Source organism: Thunnus albacares, chromosome 9, assembly GCF_914725855.1.
Source record: "Thunnus albacares chromosome 9, fThuAlb1.1, whole genome shotgun sequence".
In the NCBI taxonomy this organism is placed as follows: Eukaryota; Metazoa; Chordata; class Actinopteri; order Scombriformes; family Scombridae; genus Thunnus; species Thunnus albacares.
Window position 1 is genome coordinate 30,979,280 of NC_058114.1, and position 21,113 is coordinate 31,000,392.

The 21,113-nt window shown below is 38.4% G+C and overlaps 1 protein-coding gene across 6 annotated transcripts in view; it reads right to left on the reverse strand.

Moving 5' to 3' along the window:
• Positions 1-21,113, reverse strand: part of LOC122989583 (inactive N-acetylated-alpha-linked acidic dipeptidase-like protein 2) — a 583,517-nt gene that overhangs the window by 191,934 nt on the left and 370,470 nt on the right. For all 6 annotated transcript variants that reach the window (XM_044362562.1, XM_044362561.1, XM_044362560.1 and 3 more), the window contains one exon: positions 10,548-10,640. In XM_044362562.1, the coding sequence (XP_044218497.1) occupies positions 10,548-10,640 (93 nt within the window). The remainder of the gene's footprint in view (positions 1-10,547; positions 10,641-21,113) is intronic.

Here is a 21,113-nt window from a genome sequence, read left to right on the forward strand (position 1 = left end):
CTCAATGGAACCTACCATCTCCTTGGGTTACCATAAGGTGAACTAGAACAATACAATGCTTTCAAAGAAAACACAAAAAGTAGTACAAAGCATTTAATATAAGATTCCTCTGTTACCGTCTCACCCTTCCTTTTCCCAACTTGTCAGTGCCCAGTTCTCACTGCTAATTACACACACCTGTTTTCTCTAGCACTGATCATCTGCACCAACACACACAAAAACAGGAAAACAGGGACTTAGTGAAAAGGAAGGGAGGCAGCCTTTTCACAGCAGAATCTCATATGACCAAGGACATCACCTCTATATTGAAAAAAATGTCCATAATCATTTTAGGCTTTAGTTGCCTAATAAATAATCAATTTAAAGGATAGATTTGGGTTTTTTCAAGTCTGTCTTAACATGATGCTGACCTGCCATTATGTATGAGGAAATGGGTCTTGATTGCTGTAACAATTCCTACTCTCCACACTGACCCTGAAGCTATTCTCTCGTAATATGACTACACTGTAAGAAATGGGGGCCAAAATCCACAGCAAAAATGCATTCCAAAGTTCGGCTGAAGCTAAGATGAGGCTTCAGCAGTCAGAGTTATACTGAGTTGGTCTCACCAAATCTGGTGTGTTGTGAAAGAAACAAGTGAAAAACTTCCTTTGAGAGATCCTTAAAGGACGAAGTTGTGGCTAATAGCTGGCAAAATGGACTTAAATACACCATTGGCAAGGCTCAGTAGAAGAGGGGCTGTGAGAAAATGTCACCAGTTGAGCTGAAAACAGTTGTTGAGATGGTAAGTGTATGTACCGCAGTGTGTGGTTCACTTTGTAATGTGTGTAAAAAGCTGGTTCAGGCAACAGATTTATACGCGACTACTAGAATGAATCTGCAGGTTGGCCAGAGAAACAAAAAGAGGAAAATAAGAGGAAATAATTTGAAATTGGCTTCAACTTTGGAATATATTGACTCAATTTAGCTAACTGAGGCTGCTGAAGCATCATATTAGCTTCATATGAACTTTGGAATGCATTTTTGCACACCGTCAGGGCTATGGATTATGGCCCCCATTTCTTACAGTGTAATATAGATTAGTTTATAGATTAGATTAGGGAGAATAGCTACAGGGCCAGTATGGAGAGTAGGAACTGTTACAGTGACCAAGACCCATTTCAACATACATACTGGCACATCAGTATTGAATTAAGATAGAGTTGAAAAAACGTGAACCAATCCTTTAAGTGGATCCCAGCCGCATTTGAAAGGAATGTAAAATATGAAGTCAACGAGAAGCGCAAGGGGAGAAGTGTGGGGATATTCATGAAATAAATAAGTCCCAGTCCATACAGTATTAAATGTAACACAAAAATAGTCATTGTAGAAAAAAGTAAGACCCCTCCCTTTATTGTGTGCTGTGATGGCTTCATGTGGCAGTGAAAGACAACTGTATGTACTGTATACTGTTTTTCATTGCATTTTCCCCTGCATTGTATAATAATTTTATCTGTATAGCACTTTTCAAGTAAGGAGCACAATCACAGATATACAGTAGAAACAACAGGGAGGGGTTAGTAACCCCCTCTACATCATCAAGCCACCATTTCAGGCCTGCCCAAAAAATCCTCAACACAGAAATGGTGAAAAACAGTTCAATGCTCTAACTCCACAGTTCAGTATTACATAGTTAACAGTCTTTTCACATCTTTTCAGCAATTATTTTGGTATACAGGTATAATGTGTTTAAAACAAATCTCTGATTTTCCTTTACACAGACCTTTAAGACTTTTAAACTCAGAAACCTTGGAATTTCAATGACGTACATATTTTTTTGCTATTGTAAGGTGATTTGTATGATCTGAATATTTGAAAAGGAGTTGGTATCACCCAGTGACCTGATGATTTTTTTTCTCTGGTTTGAGATCTTTGAATCAGTTTTACACTGTTGCATTTAACTGCAGAGACACATCTGAATAATGAAGTATTAATTTCTAATATCATGTGCTGTAGATACTGTTAATTTGTGGTCTTTAAAGATGACATTTTTTTCCTCTTTCTTTGAATTAATCACCATCCCAGATGCTGTGAAAAGCAGAAATTTGAGATTTAATATTTACTTTATAGAGACCATTGTATCAAGACCAACGAGAAGATGTGAACAGAGTATAAAAGTGAATAGTGAATTGAGATTTATAAAACGAAAATTTATGATACTATAACTCAGTGAAGGTATCCCAAAATGGTATTCAAATACAGTGTGTAATGGTTCTCCAAGGAAACACATTCACACACAGAGAGGCATACAAACATGAATGCTCCAGGCTTCTTTGTATGCCTTACATTTTTTCTACAGAGACAGAGTGTTGAGTATGGACGCACAAAGCAGCTTCCTGCAGGCGGAGAGAAGAAAAGAGCAAACCTCATCACTCCAATACAGAGTGCTGATGACTGTATGTCTGAGAAAAGAGGTGCTTTGAGAAGCCTGCTAGCTTAGCCTGAGAATCTGACAACATAGTGTTGGGTAACTCACATAAACAACCATTACTGTAAAGTGCTTCAAATCGGTCATATGTGAAAGTGCAATTTTTTTATATTTTAATTTAATTATATATATTTTTCATGGGTATGTTTATAGTTCAGAGAGGATTAAACACTGAAGGTTAAAGGACCAGTTTGTAGAATTTAGTGGCATCTAGCAGTAAGGTTGCAGATTGCAACAAACTGAATACCACCACAATAGCTGTAAGACAAACAAACATCACCTTCAGCAACATTTCGGTCACCCTCAAGTGTAATATTGCGATTAGACACCATTTACCAACAAAATAAAAGCTTTGAGCACATTCTAAATATCTAGTTGACCAATCAGATTGTATAATTATAAATATGTGTTGTATAATTTTAGTTAATTTAGGAATGTTTTAAACTAAAATTTTGGCCAATTCTTACATATTATACCTTTAATGACTGACCCAAACATATGCAAACACAAACCCACTGAAGAAAAATTCCACAAGTTTAACTGGAATCCAGGGGTGGGGCAAAAATATTGGGGTTTCAGGCTGAATTTTTGGGGAAGTGTGTTTAAAACGATGCACAACCATTGATAATATTTTACATTTAATGGAATAGTGTAACAATAAAAAAAATACAGTAGGCCTATTTAGTTTTTTTAGTTTTAGAGAGAGGGACAGAGTTCCGCCAGTTGCAGGCTGATATACAGTGAAGAAGTAACTGACAACAGACAAGACACACTTCTGTGGGGGTTTCATGTGGGTGTGAAAGTTGGGTGACAACACTATGACGTGTCTAGGATCCCCTTTTGTCATTGGTTCCCTTCTGTTACTGTGTGTTACTTGGCTGAATAAAACGTCCACTTCCACTTGCTTTTGTAATTTGGTCATACAAAACATTGCAAACAGGACAGTAAGATTAAAAAAAACTTAATTTGCCTGTTATCTCTCACATTCCCAAACACATCATTAGCATTTCAGTGTACTTTGAGTATCCAAACCTATTGATCTGTGTTCAACTTGTTTGATAACAGGATAAACAAATATACAATGCATTGTGTGCCCCCTCACAAAAATCAAATGCCCATCCTATTGATTTGCTCTATTGCTGGGTCTGAACATGTATATATAACAAATATAGAGTTATATGCAGTGATTCCCCCCGCAGCTGTGTCTCTCCATTGAAAGAGAGAAGCTGTGCGCATTCATGCAGGAGGCACAGCAGCGAAACATCATTGAGTATTTAAATCTCCAGACACGCAAACATGATGTCAAACAGTAGCCAGGTGTGAATGTAGTAGGTGTTTGAGAGGGGAGGCTCTAAAATATTTTTATCTACATATGGGGGGCCCTGCAGAAACGGTTTGGGAACTTTTTCTTGCAAATAAGTGTCAATAAACCAGATTAAATGTTCTTTCTGGAATATGATAAAGAAATGCATTCCAATAATTTTAATAGAATCTAATTTCTTTTAATTGAAGTTATTGCAAAACAGCAACTACAGTTAGATTATTATGGTGACAAATGTATGGAGATCACTATTTTTCCTCATTGTAAAGAAATGCCATGAAAAGAGCCAAACCAACAACTAATTGATCTATTAAGTATTTCGTGTGTATCCAAAGCCTGATAAATCATATTCCTCTGTGTCATAGAGCTCCGATGTTGTCCAAATCTATTAAAAACACATCAGGGAGCCACAGCGCTGCAGTGGGTGACGTGTTCCTTCATTACAATGCACAATGGCACTGTTGTTTATTTTGAGTCACTCCCACATACACCATCATCATGGTGCTGTAAATAACTCATCAACCTGCAGCTTAATTACCTTGCAAGGCAGCTGGATTCATGAGATCACACCAGAATCCATCTCGTCAGGCTTCCAGTTATGCACGTGTGGTTCAGGCTGATCAGTGTAGGTGTGACGATGATAGACAGATGGTTCATCCAATCACCTTCCAAGTATGTTTTGAAAGTGCCTGCCCTTTTCCAAACAGTTTCCAAGGACGACTTCTCAGATGGTTTGGTGTACCAAACCATTTTGGGTGTAAGGTTAGCTTAAAATAGTCCCCAACCAAAAATGGAGATGACAAAGTGGTTGTGTTCCTGCTGCTCTTTTAATAACCATTTTCTCTCTCCATCTAATGGTTCTTCTTTCCAGCTATAACAGTGCAATGATATCGAAAGTATTAAGTCACTCCACGTCGATGGAATCTTCACCACAATTTGACAAGTTACGTATTAAATTTAACTTAGCTCCATCTTGAGAAATCTTAAAGACTATTTGGCATTATTGTTTTCTTTACTGAGTAGAGCCAGACAAGAAGCACACCTCTGGAACATTTTCTTTTGCCAGACCCCTCAATGACAGGAACCGTCCTAAATAATTCCTTTTTTGCAGCTCTATATTATTAAGATTTCTTTGGTCAGCTGATCCTCTGATTGCAATATTTCGGATGTCTGGTGAGACTAACCACATAACTGGAGTGGAATACACCATTGCAATCTTTGTAACACTGTGTAGGTTTATTGTAATGAACTGGAAAAGCTCACAGCCTCCTAGTCACTCTGTGGTCGAGGGAAGTGAACCATCACCTCAAATTAAAGAAGCTTAGCTATGCACTTTGTGGTTCCCCTGGAAAAAAGGCAGACTTTTCTACTTTTCTGAATTATGCTACTACAAGGCTCTAAACTTTCTGTTCTGTCAACGGTTATTAAGGATTTACATCCTCAGTGGGATGCAATGGGCTTGGGGCCACAGACTGTGCTGGAAAGTCAGAAGTTTTATCCTTTAAAAGCAGTCTGCGACATTTGTTATATTTTCCACCACTCTTAGTGAACTTAATAAATATACACAAAGTTGGATGTAAAAAAGCAATCTGATGTTAGTCAGGCGCACATGAAAAAAAGTGTTTTTCTCTGTAAAAATTAGATTGGCAGTGACTGGGGGAATCTAGTCTTGTAAGTGAAACTAACTGATGTTGGCAAGCTAATTTTAAACTAATGTTTTACATCTCTTCATTCTTTATAATTCAGAGCTTCATGTCAAATTTGATACGTACACATTTCATTGATTCCTTGTTAAGAATTCAGTTGGATTTCTTCAGGAATTGTTCATGTTTGTGCAACTTCAGATCTTGAGTTGAGTGGAAAGATTATGTCTCTTCTACCAATTTCAGTGTCACTCCTTCCTCCTCTGCTTCTTTAGCTCTTCCGGAGCTAAAAAGAGGACCATACAGGTGGGAGTATGTGAGGCTGATGTGTGCTGCTATATAAGGACGGTGAATGATACAGAAGCAGACTGATACTTAAGATGTTTTATCAAAGTCCTGAATGGTACATGAAAGTATAAAGTGCTCAGTGCTCAGAGTTTAGACTATTTCTGAATGGATTCAAAACCTTTCATCATAAAGAGGAGTGAAACATAATGAATGATACAAATGTGGATAACTGTACACACTTTTGGACAGTCTCTCCTTGAATGCATTCATGGTGTTGCAAATGTCTGTACACACAAAAAGAGACGGAAGCATTTGTGTATTTGCCTTCTTTCTCACCTCTGCACATCTGGTTAATCACTCTGTAAAAGTACGCAGTTTGTTGGATTGTCTGTTCAGGAAAACTACAAAAATTTTGAATGCAGCTTTCCGACCTTTTTCATAGAGGATATTTTGACTTGTCATAGCAGTAAAAGCACAGGTGGAACTGATGACAATAACAATGGCTCCATTCCAGTAAGTGTCATTCCAGTGAACCAGCATGCATAATAGTAAGCTTCTGATACTGGCTAATCTAAATGGAATGGACTTGTTATTAATGTTATTGATTACACCTGTGTGTTTTATTTCTTTCTGAGGTCAGAAAGGTGTTGAGGGAGAGTTTCAGATGCTGTTTGACGATCCAACAAGGACTTCCTTTGAAGCACACTGAGGCAAACTTATTCAAGCAACTGCTGTCATGCTAATAAATCGATGAAACACTTTTTTTCTCTTTATAGAACAGTTGCTGTATTTCATATTGTCTCAGCAACCTCCTCCCATAAAGATCACTGAGGTTTTTCAAATTTGGTTTACAAAGGGTGATAAATGTTTCTCAGCTTGTGTGGTAAAAGACTGTACTGTGCTGCTATAGAGGCAACCATATCAAGACTAACAAGGGGAAGCCAGGTAAAGCTAGCATCTCTTAATGAGTCAAACCCTGCCTCTGCAATTCTGAAATCCTGATCAGGATACTGGAAAAATGAATGAATGAATAAATAAACAAATCAATAAAATAATAAAAAAAAATATATATACAGTATATTGGCAAGACAACCCACCAGACATTTCTGAACCTGCTCTATACAGCATATGTATGATCTTACATTTACAATCATATTCCTTTGCAAAGGACAATTAAAGTATCAACAACCCTGCCATGGGACATGTAGTATTCATGTGCCATCCCAACTACAAGGCTGCTTTTTGTTTTGCATTGTCCCTTCATATAAGCAACTAGCATCTGCATTTTCAACGTTTAATTGTTATTCCCTTGCTCATACAGCAATAAAGTAAAAAAAAAAAAAAAAAAAAAAAAGTAGAAGTAATTTATGTCATTTCAGCAATATTTGCATATAGCAATGCAGATTAATTCAAAATGACCCTCTGTATTATTGTGGGCTGTATGACTCAAAACCTTTATGAACACGCATGAATATTCATTCTGTTTGGGGCGGAGATAAATGAGCACGGATCAGACATATGATCAAACGCCAACAAGCAGTTAAAGCGTCGCTCCTTCCAGAGATTTGTGGCTCATATTATCTGCTTTAGTGGCCCATTATGGCTGGCTAATATCACACTGTAAATCAGCAAGGTAATTTTCCACCAGTGACTGGGCAGGACAGGTACAGTAGTGGACGCATTGCTACGAGTGGAGGAGGAGGGAGGGTGGGTGGGGAGGATAGCTGTGGGGGTGAGGCGAGGACAAGATAAAGGGTCTTCTCTGCAGAATGACGATTAAAAAAAGGATGAGGGCAGATCAGCTAAGGAGAGGCGTCTGGGTTGCTTTTTAAACATTAAAAGGACATAATCTTCACATCTTCATATGTTGTTATGAAGATGACCCGAGCTGATACAGAGCTGCGATGGGGGGGGGACATACGGAGGGAGACAGACAGGAGATGGAGACAGTGGGAGAGGAAAGCGAGAAAAATTCATACAATCAGAGACAAAGAGAAAATGAACACATTTAAAATATATTTCAAGGATCCCATTCTATTGATTGGTGATTCAGATGTTTTTATGTTTATGTAACTCACTATGTACATCCTTGACATTGTTTAAACGCTACTAATTCATATACATGATATATTTAGATTAACAAGAGATCAGTTGACATGTATTTGTGAAAGGGCTGCTTGTAGTAACTCTGCATTTCTACAGACCTCTTTTAGCTTGTCATTTTGTATTCACAGTACGGACCTCGAACTCTGCTCTACCAGTCTCCTCTCTAGCTGCAGCAGCAGCGGCTGTGTTCAATGAAAAATCTCTGGTAAACCCACTGTGTGCTTCTTTTTATTGGTTTTGTTTTGTTAACAAATATCCTTTTTTTTTCAATTCGTATATTGTTGCTGACAAGGGGTGTGTGTGTATGTGTGTGTGTGTAGTCCAGGTATTCCTCATGTTGTAGGGACTCAACTCCCTTCTGGAGACAAAAAGCAAGTCCCCTGAACGTAAATCATTAATTTTGGGGTGAAGACTCGGTTTAAAGTTCAGGTTAGTTTAGTTAAGGTTAAGGTTAGGGTTAGGCATGTTGTGGTTATGGTTAAGATTAGGAGAAGTCCCTAGGAAATTAATGTAAGTCAATGTCATGTTCTCTGTAGTGATGGAAACGGTGTAATACCAGCTTTGACTGTCTTTTCAGTGGTTTGTGTCTTTTAGTGCTACAAATGAATATTATGTGTTATTTTTTGTGTATCATATGATCTAAATAGTGTTGCAGGTACTGGTAGTGTTGGAGTGCACATGAACATGTTGAGAGTGTGTGTGTGTGTTTAACTTTGTATTATGTGTGGTGTGTGAGTTTGTTTGGTGCTATTCTGTCACTCTCCATATGATTGAATTGTGACATGCCACAGGACTGCAGATGAAAATGAGCTTTAAGCTAACTGTGATACAATACATCAAATGGTAACATTTATGTTTAATATTGTACAAGGTCCCTTACAAATAAGATCAATAAATAAATTTTGGGTATGTAGGGCTTCTGGGTATGTAGAAATGCACTTTTTTGCCATCCCTTCAGCCATAACAACTTGTGATAATTTGATCATTTATTAGAATTGGTATTTCTCAGGTAGGGTTGGTTCTTCTGTGCCTGGGTGGCACCACAAACAGGTTTTAAGTTTGTCTTAAAATCAAACTACAAGCCCCTCAGTCACTACATGCATGCACACACAAGCACATGCCAACACACACACATAAAGCTTGAAGACACAAACATGCACATACCAAACTGTCCAACTAGGTTTTTCTTATAAGGCAAACTGAGCAGTCCTGGCTGAAGTCATCAGCACATTAATGTGGCTCAGAATTTGTTTTGTATTTCATTATATTTGATGTATTGAATGAAGTGGTACAAATAGTTCCTGTAATTTGTTCCTGTTCCAGTGAAAGAATAGATTTTTTCAATTTATACACATCTGGGTCCTGTTGAATGAAAAGAAACTATATTGAGATACTGAGAAAACAGAAATGTGGAAAATTAATTACTGTGTTAAAGCAAATTCTAAACCTAACTCAAAACTAGGACAGGCCTTCTTTAGAATTGGATGTAGCTGAAGGCAACAAAATCACCCTACGAGCAGCTTTAAAGCTCACTAATTAGCAAGGTATATCTTATTTGTTTAATTTGTACAAAAACTGAAGTGTAAAAATGCGGTTTCATGGGGGGGGGGGGGGGTTGTGCTGTCTCTCGGCTGAGAGCAATAACTTTCTGGAGTCTCTGCCTAAAGTTGCCTGATAACTGCTCCCAGAGCCAGGCTAGCTGTTTCCCTCTGTTTCTATGACTTGTGTTAAGCTAAGCTAACTTGCTCCTTGCCGTAGCCAGTATATCACAGACAGACAGTAACTTAATTAAAATATAACAACTCATATGTATGTTGTATCATGACAAAATAAGAAATGACCTGGATAAAATAGCAGTCTCTTTGGTATTCTACAGCATACGGGCAGCAGATCAGTATATATGGGATGTGTCGAGGACAGTGAGTCTGTACAAGAGCTGGTATCAGTATCAGCAGTCGAGTCGAGTCTAGTATACAGGTTTTTAATACTAAACGGTCTCAGCACAGCAGTGAGGTGAGTACATACAGCTACTACAGTCAGTCACCATCTGCACTGCTTAAAGCAGCTAAATGTTGTCACATAGCACTCAAGTTAGCTTTTAATACGGTTTAAGGTTGTACTGTTTTTATTTTCATCTCTGGCAGCTTTTCTGGTAACATATAAAGATGAGTAGAGTAGGTGGGATAAAGTGAGGGCTTTTATTAGTGTCTTAGTAACTTCAGAGTGCAGAGGCAGTACGTACCAGTACAGACCCGCAAAAGAATCAGCGCTTTGGATTTGTTTGTTCATTTCATGCCAGCACTTGTGCGTTACTGCAGAGTAGAGTGACGTGCATAAACAAGCTAACAGCACCTTTTTTTGCTAACCTTGCAATAAACAAGAACTAACTCCTGTAACCATGGTAACTGTACACATCACATGTGCTGACAGCAATGATGAGAACACATAAAATTTAAAAATGTGTGACAGACTCAACAGACCAAATCTTACTGAAAATTTGAAATTTGTCTGAGAAAATTCAGGGTTTTTTTTACTAATTAAATTTTTGTTCTAGTTGATCTTAAAACTAAAACTAAACCGAAATCAGGTGCCAAAATGAGCGCTGGTTTTGAGCAACCAGCAGAAGGACATGCTGGATATTTTCTTCTATCACTGCTCAATTAAATATCAAGACATTGAGACAAAGTTTTTGCTTGAAGAAAAAACAAACAAACAAACAAACCTGGGTTCCTTCTTCCTTTCAGGTATCCCACAACATTGTAGATTTTCTTGTAGGACAACTGGCTCCCAACAGTCAGAGTAATCTTTTTTCGTTCTAGGAAAAACAAAGACAAAAATGACAATTAGCAACAGTGATAAAAACCAAACAAACCTTTGTGAAATTCCTTGTAAGTGATTTCAAACGTGATCCTAATATAGACCAGCCTCAGCCAATTTAAGCAATATTACATGAGAGGGTGTGCTTTACCATCATTGTGGCACGACAGTGATGCGGTCAGGACTGCGAGAGATCGTGGCATTTCCCAAACTGAATAAATACCTCACATATAAACACAAAACTGCTTTGCTAGCTCAATCTCGTTGTAACTAAGATATCCACTGAAAAAAAAAAAGATTTCCACGGACAGATTTAGCTACTTTGTCTGCAAACTTCACATACATTTTTAAGCCTCTAGCGCTGTAGCACCAGCACAGCTGATAGAGGGTGCTGGAGTGGAAGTAGAGATATACTCTCAATGAAGGGAAAATGGTTAAGTTTTGCTGTGTATGGGGGTGTCAGGTAACGACGAAGAGTGAAGTAGGGTTTGGGTTTTGTGTGTGTGTAACTGTGTGCGTGTGTAACTCATCCCACAGTCTCAGAGTTCAGTCCACTCGGTAAACCAGTTCAGTTCAATCCAGTTTCACAAACATAAAAGTAAGACAACTCAAAACTCCGCTCCGGGTTTTCACCGCAGATCCCCACAAAACAAAACAAAACAAAACAAAACAAAACGAAAGCAACTAGCAAAGCAACACATTACATACAGACACCCCAGCACAAATGTCAGATAGGTCGGACTGCCGTGTTTAACTGTATATATTAAAATGTTACAGTTACGGCTGAACATGACAACAGAAAAAACAAGTTTTCCAAGTTCACATATCTCCACAAGTCAAATCAACCACCAGTCGTCTACCCAGAAGTGACTGTTTTTAGCACGATGTCATAGTCTGTAGTTCTAATGAATGAAGGAGTAATATTTTTAGTGATGAGGCTTTTTTCATTTGAGCACGGCTAGGTGTGCTGTCATGCTGATTTGAGCGTGTTCTAAATGTTTAGTTGACCAATCAGATTGCTTGGTTGGAACTACCTGTTGTATAATTTACATTGTAATGCAAGATGCTGAATGACACACAGTCTGAGTTTGTCCCCATTGTGATAAGACAGCAGTATAATGAACACGCATTGTATTAGTAAACGCCCAGAGAGAGGATGTAAATGAGAAACAGCATGGCTCGCCGGCTCTGTCAAACATGCTGTTGGGGAAATAAAGTTTACAAGTTACCAAGCTGCTGCATATATTGAAGCATACCAGAAGTGGGAAATAAACAAACTGAAATCAAAAAAGTGGTGGTGAGCAATTTCAAAGTCATCCATGATGTGTGATTGCTCGTGTTAGAAACATCCTCTTCAGAGGCAGACAGGAAAAATAAAACAATCTGCCAGAATAATCAGTAGGCCAGTTTTAGGCAGCATTAACAGAATTATCCACTCTATCAAACACAATAAACTATTAAATATGTTTTTGCCAAGCATATGTTAACCCTGACACTCTGTTCCTACACAGATTAGTCATAAGAATGACTGTTTCAATATTATAGGAAAAAAAAAAATTCTTTGAAGCACATTCTGCAGATACATCCAGCAGATGCATTTAATATTTAATATAAATGTTTCTTTGTTATGTTGAATAAAAAATCTTGTTGGCATGACTTTTCCTACAAAACCTATTTGCTAAATTAAGTTGAAAATGAATGGAATTTTTAAGAAAGACAAAGGAAAGAAAAAGTATAGAAGAAGAAATATGTTTTGTGCAAAATGATTTCAATATAGATTTTGCTCTATGTTGTCATGTTAGGATTGATGCTGCAAACTGATCGACTAGATGAGCCAACACAATCAAACAGGAAAGTACATGTACAAGTAAAAACTCTCTCTCTCACACTCACACACACACAATTTCATTCTGTCAAATCTTCTGTCTCTTCTGTTCTATCTCTCAAGGAATAATTGGAGTATGTCAAGTGGATGAGACTTGATTGAGAGCTCTTCTCACACACACAGACACACACACACAGACATGCATGCATAAGCTCATTTCTAAGAGGAAACCACTCTTCATAAGTGCCAGGCGCACATGCTTTGCTTCAATTTAATTTTTTTAACATTTATTTTATTCCAATGACAGTGATGCAGTAGTAAGTAGATGAAAAGTCAGGGGATCCATTAGATAGAACTGTTTGTCTAACTTTCAGAAAGTTGTTGCAAATAACAGCAACATATGTACAGTCTAACGCATTCAAGTAGAGCAGCCCTGCAATGAATCCTAAAGCTTATACTGTTTTTTGGTGTTATTTTAGTGAGAAGGTCAACTTTGTGGTCCTTTTATAGGCTAGTTTTGTTGTATTGGACAGGACTGTTTTGTAAGGTGTTGCTGTCATTCTGTCATCCACTATGTTATCTTGAGATAGAAATGAAGAGAAGTGAAAATTAATGCGGTAAGTTAGCAACAACTTTACAAGAAAAAAGTAGGTGCAGTGTAAGTGCTAAGCAGCTAATGGGGTTAGCCAGTTAGAGTGACATTAAAATAATCACCAGCTCCATTTGTGTGTCTGTCTGTTCTGATCAAACTGTATCCACTAATGTGTGTGTGTGTGTGTGTGTGTGTGTGTGTGTGTGTGGTTGTGGGATTTCTCTGCATCACTCTTACCCAATTAGAGAACAGAGGTTGTGAGGGGTGGCTCTGAATAATAATCATGTTACTTAGAACTACTTGAAAGAATAACTTAGTGAGGTCTCTCTCCTCCTTCCTGTGCATCCATTCTCACACTCACACATGACCTCTGCTTACAGTTTCTAACTCACAGAGCTTCATGTTTCATTTTATACAATTTTTTTTTTTTTTTAATTTGTATAATGGTTGTTGTCTTTGTCCAAAAATAATGATGTTCGTTTGATTCAGAAGATTTCGGCATATGGTAAACCGTGGCTACCATTTGGTTTACACAACACAGCCAGTAGAATAAAACTCTTAAAATCTACAACAAATGATGAGATTATGATAATAGGGAATTAGATAAAAAAAAAAAAAAGACTTACTGATATTTTTAAGATAATAATACCATAGATGGTTTGTCATGGAAAGCACTAGCCTAGTTTGAGACTGTCTCTTCCACTGCAAGCTTCCACTTCCAGCTTAAATCACCAGAATCAGACAAAGAAGTTGAGATTTATGCATGACTGGAAACACTATGTTTCACTTTCACAAGACTGAAAGAAAGAATGAGGACTAACTGGTTGGTTTGCATAACATATGTTGGGTTAACCTCCATTTTTCTTAAGAAAAAAAAAGAAAAAAAAAAAGACCAGAGCACAGCTGCTTCCCTAACCCCAACCCTAAGCTTTTCAATGGGAAGAGAAACATTCATTTCTTACACTGCATTCTGCACAAAGCAACTGCATTTTTTCCAAGGTCACCTAATGTTTGAGGAAAAACTATAACTATAGTATAATTTCTAAGAAAAGCTGTCCAAGCAAACAAACCTTGTATCGTTTTTGGCCACCATGTGATTCATACACATTCCTTTTGACAGCAAATGTGTATTGTATGCAGGCTACAGCATGTGACTTCCCTCACTTTCACTATTGTACTTGACCACAGTCTCAAAAAATTCCAGAAAAAAAAAAAAAAAAAAAAATTATGAAGAAGAAAATACATTCAACACATTTCTGAGCCCTCAAGGTCCACAATGCATTCTGGTGAGAAACCTTGAATGTAAACTATGTTCTCATCCTGCTCTTGAATGAACTCTATAAAGAAATGACTAACAACCAAAACATCCTCACATTGACACAATTTCCTCATGTGAAGGTCTGAAATTCCAACTGGCTCTAACAAAGTTAGCAAAACAAGGCCACACTCATAAGAAGCATTTGACAGAGCAGTTACTGGATATTGTGTCTGTCAGCTCTGCTGCCTTGCTGGACGGCTGTGAACTCTAGGGGGGCTGATGGCTGGATATCTGAGGGAAATACAGACGAGGTACCAGTAAAGATGTGAAGGAGGGGCTCAAACTGTGTGTGACAGAGGTCCCCTGCCTACAGCACAGCACTACAACATGACAGCCCACTTTCCTAGCTCTGCTCCCATCCTCCCTGCCTGCCTGCCTGCCTGCTCGCCCTCTCGCTCCTGTTTAATACATTATAAAAATTCACTGCTTTCTCTCATAGGCGCCGCATAACCCATTTATCACTTTTGACACTGGCACAAATGACTTTGGCTAAAGAGCAGGGATGGAACATGTGGCCGGTTTGTGTATTCAATCTGCAGACGTAGGCAGAGAGGAGCGAGAGAGATTTGTCATAGAGTAATTTCCCTCATGATGAATGGGTTTACAGATAGGCCTGCCTCTACAGGTAAGAGGTGACTCTGAGTTAAGTTTTTGAGAGTTGATGAAAATATTTAAAGGGACTGTGTGTCTGATTTTCATGAGCTAAATGAAATGTATAAGCAGCTATTTCTGTAGCCCCTCTCGGTATGCTTTTGCATGATTTTCTACCTGCTGCTGTTAAAATAATAACAGTCAAACAGTAGATGTCAGTGGAATCAATGTTGTAATTTCAATGAATGTATCAGAGGTATTGTGATGTGTTAAACAGTGCTTTGCTGCTGTGTTTCACATTTCATGATTTCCCTTGTAAGCAGCACAGTGGTGGTGGTTAGAGAGGTCGTCTCTCAGGAACACAGGTCCCCCCCCCCAAATGTCCATTCAGTCTTTGTCTTTGATCAAGATACTTAACCTCTGTCTGCTCTAAGGGACATCACCCATGACACTGAAAAACTTTTTTCAACAAATCCTCCAAACCTGAACAGCAAAATAGTCCATTCATGATGGCCTTCCAAAATGACCCATATGATGGTGACAAAAGTGATTCATGTGATCATTTTCTGAAATAGTTAAAGCAGAGGGTTTTTTTATTTATTTTTGGCCTCTTGGAAGCAGAGGCTGTAAACACATGGCAAATGTGTAGTCAAACAGTTGAATATTGACACAACCAGCAGACACAATGTAGCATTGGCATTCTTTTGGAATCATGTTTGGTCACCTCATGAATGTCAGCCCAAAATTCACTCTCCTTTTAGTTCTGCTGTGGTCACCGCCAACTCCTGAGAAAAACATCTGATTCCTTATGTTCACCAGGTGGATGCTTACTTTGTGTATGTGCTGTTTGGTGCTGGGCAGGTAGAGTACAATGGGTTAATCAGAGATTTTTCACTGAAAACAGCCTCTGCTGAAACAATGTTCATGAACCAAGACAGTAAAACTGCCGGATGGAAAACCAAAACAATGAGCTGAAAGATGCTAAAACACTTTGTAGAGTTGAGGGGAACTGCTATGTTGCATGATAATTCTCTGTGGGCTCCTCTCTACAAGCAACAACGTGTTTCATACTGTAGACCGCCATTTATTCTTTTTTATAAATATAGATTTATTGATTAGTGCAGCTTTAAAGTGTAACTTGCAGGCTGAAAATCAGTGTTTCAGTTCCTTCTCTGGGTGTTTTAAGTGTGTTGCACCTCTGATCACAGCTCACATCATTGAGGGGTGCTGTTGAGTGTGGTAAAATATGAAAAAAATAGTCTCCAGTGTAAAAGTGTAACACTTAATCACCCTTAAGTCCTACTTTTTTGTGGCATTATAACAATGTCATGCTGCCTGTAGTGCTAAATAATTATTCACACAATCATAAGGCCCTTGTCAGGTGATTGTAAACATAGGTTGTTTTAAGTGTTTGAATAAATGGCCAGTGTTTTTCTTCTGGTGAGGACAGTCTCTTTTTTTTACTTGATAATCCAAACTGTCCCAGCACACAATCAGAGAAATCCTCCACCTTTGACCCTCCCCTTATAAAACAATGAATGGCCATTTTATAAAAACAACAGGCTGTAGATCCAAATCAGTTTAATGTAGCACCAAGACATATCTCTAGAATAGATAAATGTTGGCTATTTATTATGGCTGCAGAAAGTGCAGCATCACATCGGTATATTATACAGGTATAGTCGGGAGGGATGCAGGTAGAATTTTATGGAAGGCAGAGACAGTCTCCCTTTTATTGCTGTAATAAGATCAACAAGGAGCCACTGTTTGTAACAATAACTGACACATTTTAGTGAATTATAAAGCACTATAAGCAATGACACATTAGTGATAGCATGACGGTCATTTTTAGACGTAGTAACAAACATATATTATTGGATTACCCATTTGAAAAGGTGCTAAGGGTGTAAAGAAAAGCGATTGACATTTATTTTTAATTCAACTTGATGCATAGCTGTGAAGTATTGCTTGAAACAGGATCTGACTGTTTTGCTGCCATACAAATCTACATTCTAGCACAACCACATATCGTATTACTCATATTTCAGTGGCGTAAAAAGTTTTGAAACACCACCTGTTGCCACAAGAAATGAATCACATCTTGCAATAAAGAAAGCCAATTTTATCACCCATGGATTCATACATTTGAACCACAGGTGCCACTTAATGAAAAGAGCTGATATACAGTGCAGCTTGAAAGTTTGTGAACCCTTGAGAATTTTCTCTATTTCTGCATAAATATGACCTAAAACGTGATCTACACATGTCCTAAAACTAGATAAAGTGAACCCAATTAAACAAATGAGACAAAAAAAACAAAACAAAACTTTTTCAATTAGTTATTTAGGAAAATGATCCAATCTTACATATTTGTGTGAGGCAAAAGTATGTGAACCCTTTCTTTCAGTAACTGGTGTGACTGCCTTTTGCAGCAATAACTTCAACCAAACATTTCCAATAACTGTTCATCAGCCGTGCACATCAGCTTGGAGGAATTTCAGCCCAGTCCTCCTTACAGAACAGTCTCGACTCAGGGATGTTGGTGGGCTTCTTTGTATGAACTGCCTGCTTCAGGTCCATCCACACCATTTCTATTGGATTAAGGTCAGGACTTTGACTTGGCCATTCCAAAACATTATCTTTCTTCTGCTCTAACCATTCTTTGGTAGAACGACTTGTGTGTTTAAGGTCGTTGTCTTACTGCATGACCCACCTTCTGTTGAGCTTCAGTTTGCAGACAGATACCTTGACATTTTCCTGTAGAATTTGCTGGTACAACTCAGAACTCACAGCTCCTTCAATGATTGCAAGCCGTTCTGGTTCAGAGGCAGCAAAGCAGCCCAAACTATGATACTATCACCACCATGTTTCACAGATGGGTTCAGGTTCTTAGGCTGGAATGCAGTGTTTGCTCATCACCAAACATAATTCTTCTCATTCAAGCTGAAAAGTTCGATTTTGGTCTCATCCATCCACAGGACATTGTTTTGATCACCTTCTGGCTTATCCACTTGGTCTTGAGCCAACAGCAACGTAAGCAATACTTTTTTTGGAGAGAAGTGGCTTTTTTCTTGCAACTCTACCATGCACACCATTGATGTTCAATGTTCTCCTGACAGTGGACTCATGAACACTGACTGTAGCCACTGCAAGAGAGGCCTTTAGTTTCCAAGATGTTACCCTGGGGTCCTTTGTGACCTCCTGGAGTATTATATGCCTGCTCTTAGTGTGATCTTTGTTGTTCAAACACTCCTGGGGAGTGTAACAATGGTGTTGGATGTCTTCAATTTGTACATGATCTGCCTGACAGTCAACTGGTGAAGTCAAAACTCTTTAGAAATGGTTTTGTAACCTTTTCCAGCTTGGTGAGCATTAACAACTCTTCTTCTAAGGTCTTAAGAAATCTCCTTTGTTCGAGCTATAACACATTTCCACAAACCTGTGTTATGAAGCTCAGACTTTGATAGTGAAGACCCAGATTTCTCTTCTTTAAACAAGGCAGGGCCTCCTAGACTCACACTTGATTTTCATCCAAATGATTGAAACACCCAACAAAGGAACTGATAATCCTAGAGGTACTTTTGCCACACACAAATATGTAATATTAGATAATTTTCCTCAATAAATAAACAAACAAGTGTAAGGTTTTTGTGTCATTTGTTCAACTGATGTCTCTTTATCTAGTTTTTCGGACTTGAATGGAAATCTGATCACATTTTAGGTCATATTCATGCAGAAACAGAGCAAATTCTAAAGGGCTCTCAAACTTTCAAGCAGCACTGTATGATCATAGAGTCTAAATCCATAGGCCTCTCAGTGCCATTCTCTGCAGGGTACTAAATGCAGAGTTGAAGAAAAAGCAGTAAGTGAATGTGGGAGACCTGCACACAGCAATCAATAGCAGTGTAATTAAAGGGCCTGGGAGTCCTTTCTATAAAGCCATTTCAAGTTGTTCTGCTTTGCCTCGCAATGTAATTGCCACGGAAATTTGCTACACTTTTAGCATTTGTTCTGAGTGGGAGAGAGAGACAGAGAGAGGGAAAGAAAGAATTGCATGTGTTATAAAATTAAGAGAAGAAGAATTCAGACACAGTTGACTTGCTGAAGTTACATTCCTCAGCTATGAGTTTTCTACAGCATTAATTGGTTTTCGATGGATATATGTGTGTGTGTGTGAGTGTGTGTGTGTGAGTGAGAGAAAGACAGAGAGTGCACACTTGCACAAAACATAACTAAAATGCACCAGCTGTAGCATTACACATATACACATATACATACACTTATTTATGTGTACTTTTGGTCTAGAGTTTTTCATGGTTTGGGTTAGACCCTTAGTTCCTATCAAGGGAAATGTTAATGTTACAGCATGCAGCAGTTTGCTGGACCAGTAGCTCTGTAAGGAAATGGTTTCCCTACTTTGATGTGGAAAAACTTGACTGACCTGCACAGAGCCCTGACCTTAACCCCATCCAACACAATATCACCCAATACCATTGATGCTGGGCTGGACTAATGCTCTTGTGGCTGAATGGGAGCAAATCCCTGTATTTCTCAGAAGCATATATTAACCATCAAATATTTAAAGTGCACCTCAGTCTGTGTGAAGGGTGATTTTTAGGGGCAGAGAGAAACTTACTTTATTGAGAGAAACTTATTTTATTGTCAGTAAGGCCTATCAGAACACAATAATCAACCACAAATAAAAAATTAATAGTTATAGGCGAACCAATCAATCAAATTATGATGTGCAGGCAGGACAAAATGACTGTCACACTCTCTCCAGTCCTTACACTCATTTCATCAACACACTCAACAGACACTAATGTAGTATAAAGCTGAATAAAGGAAGCTTGCTACAAAATGCTTTAAATCCCACGTTTTAAAAATCAATGTTTTGCTTCCAAGTGTTAACGTGTGTTAAGTCATGAACATGTAGCAGGAAGAAAAAAGTGTGTGTATGTGTTGACTGTAGATGTGTGTGTACAATCACAACCTTGCCAGGGTAAACATGGGCTTGCAACACGCCTTAGAGGTAGTGATGGACTAGCCTGGTAATTGTCTGGTCAACAGACAGACCTCTCAGATAAAGTCAGAGCCAAAGCCCTAAGGCCTGATGGGGACAGGGTGTGTTCAGTGAATTAATCAATCGAAAAAGGGTTGAAGAGATGAGAGAGGTGGGCATGCGTACAGACACACAGACAATATGGGAAACAAAAGGTATTTAGACAGATGAACAAATAGACACGTAAGAGAGTAAGAGTGCAGAAATACAGAGAGACAGAGATACAAGCAGGTGTGAAAATGCAATAACTTATCAACTTCAGACTGTAAATGAAGAAGGAAGTCAACAGAGTCTGTAGGGAGAGTAAAGGCATCTGATCTCAGTTTACAAAACTGACATATTTATTTGCAAGAATTTACTATGGTTCATTCACCTTGAGAATACAAAGAACACTACACATTATATACTACAACAATTCTGAGCACATTTTAGGTGTGCTTACTGAATGAATTTCCCAGGAACCTCTTGTTGCTAGGTGGTTGGTGGCTGGTAGGCTACACATTACCTACCACTGTGTGTTAGCTAATGTGTTGCTACCTATTGCTAACTGGTGTGTAGTGTGGATGCTAAATAGTTGGTAAGATGATGTAAGTGCTTCTTATGTGGTAGCTTGTTGGTGGCACAGTATTTTCACTAAAACATTTTAACAGGTCACAGTAAGAACAGGTGTAAATAATAAAAGGAATGACGGCTGAATTCCATTTAGCTGCCTCAGTTTCAGTGTCCTTGTATTGTGCACAAGCGGGTAGCTCCCAGCCTAAAAAGTGAAGCCAATGCGGAAGTGCCTTAAACCTGCATTCTTTCTAATGGCCATCAGGAGGCAACTCCACTGATTCCAAAAAGAGGTCCGATTGTATAGACGTCTATGAGAAAATAACCCTACCTCTCACTTGATTTATTACCTCAGTTAAAACTTTCCTTGTGAGTTTATGGTCTCTATCACTAGTTTCAAGTCTTCTTCAATGCATCATGATGATCATTTTATAAATTATGGCCCCATTTAAAGCAAAATAGACGATAAAGCAGCGTATTCTTTAGGGCGTGGCTAAGTTGTGATTGACAAGTTGCTACCACGGCGACAAC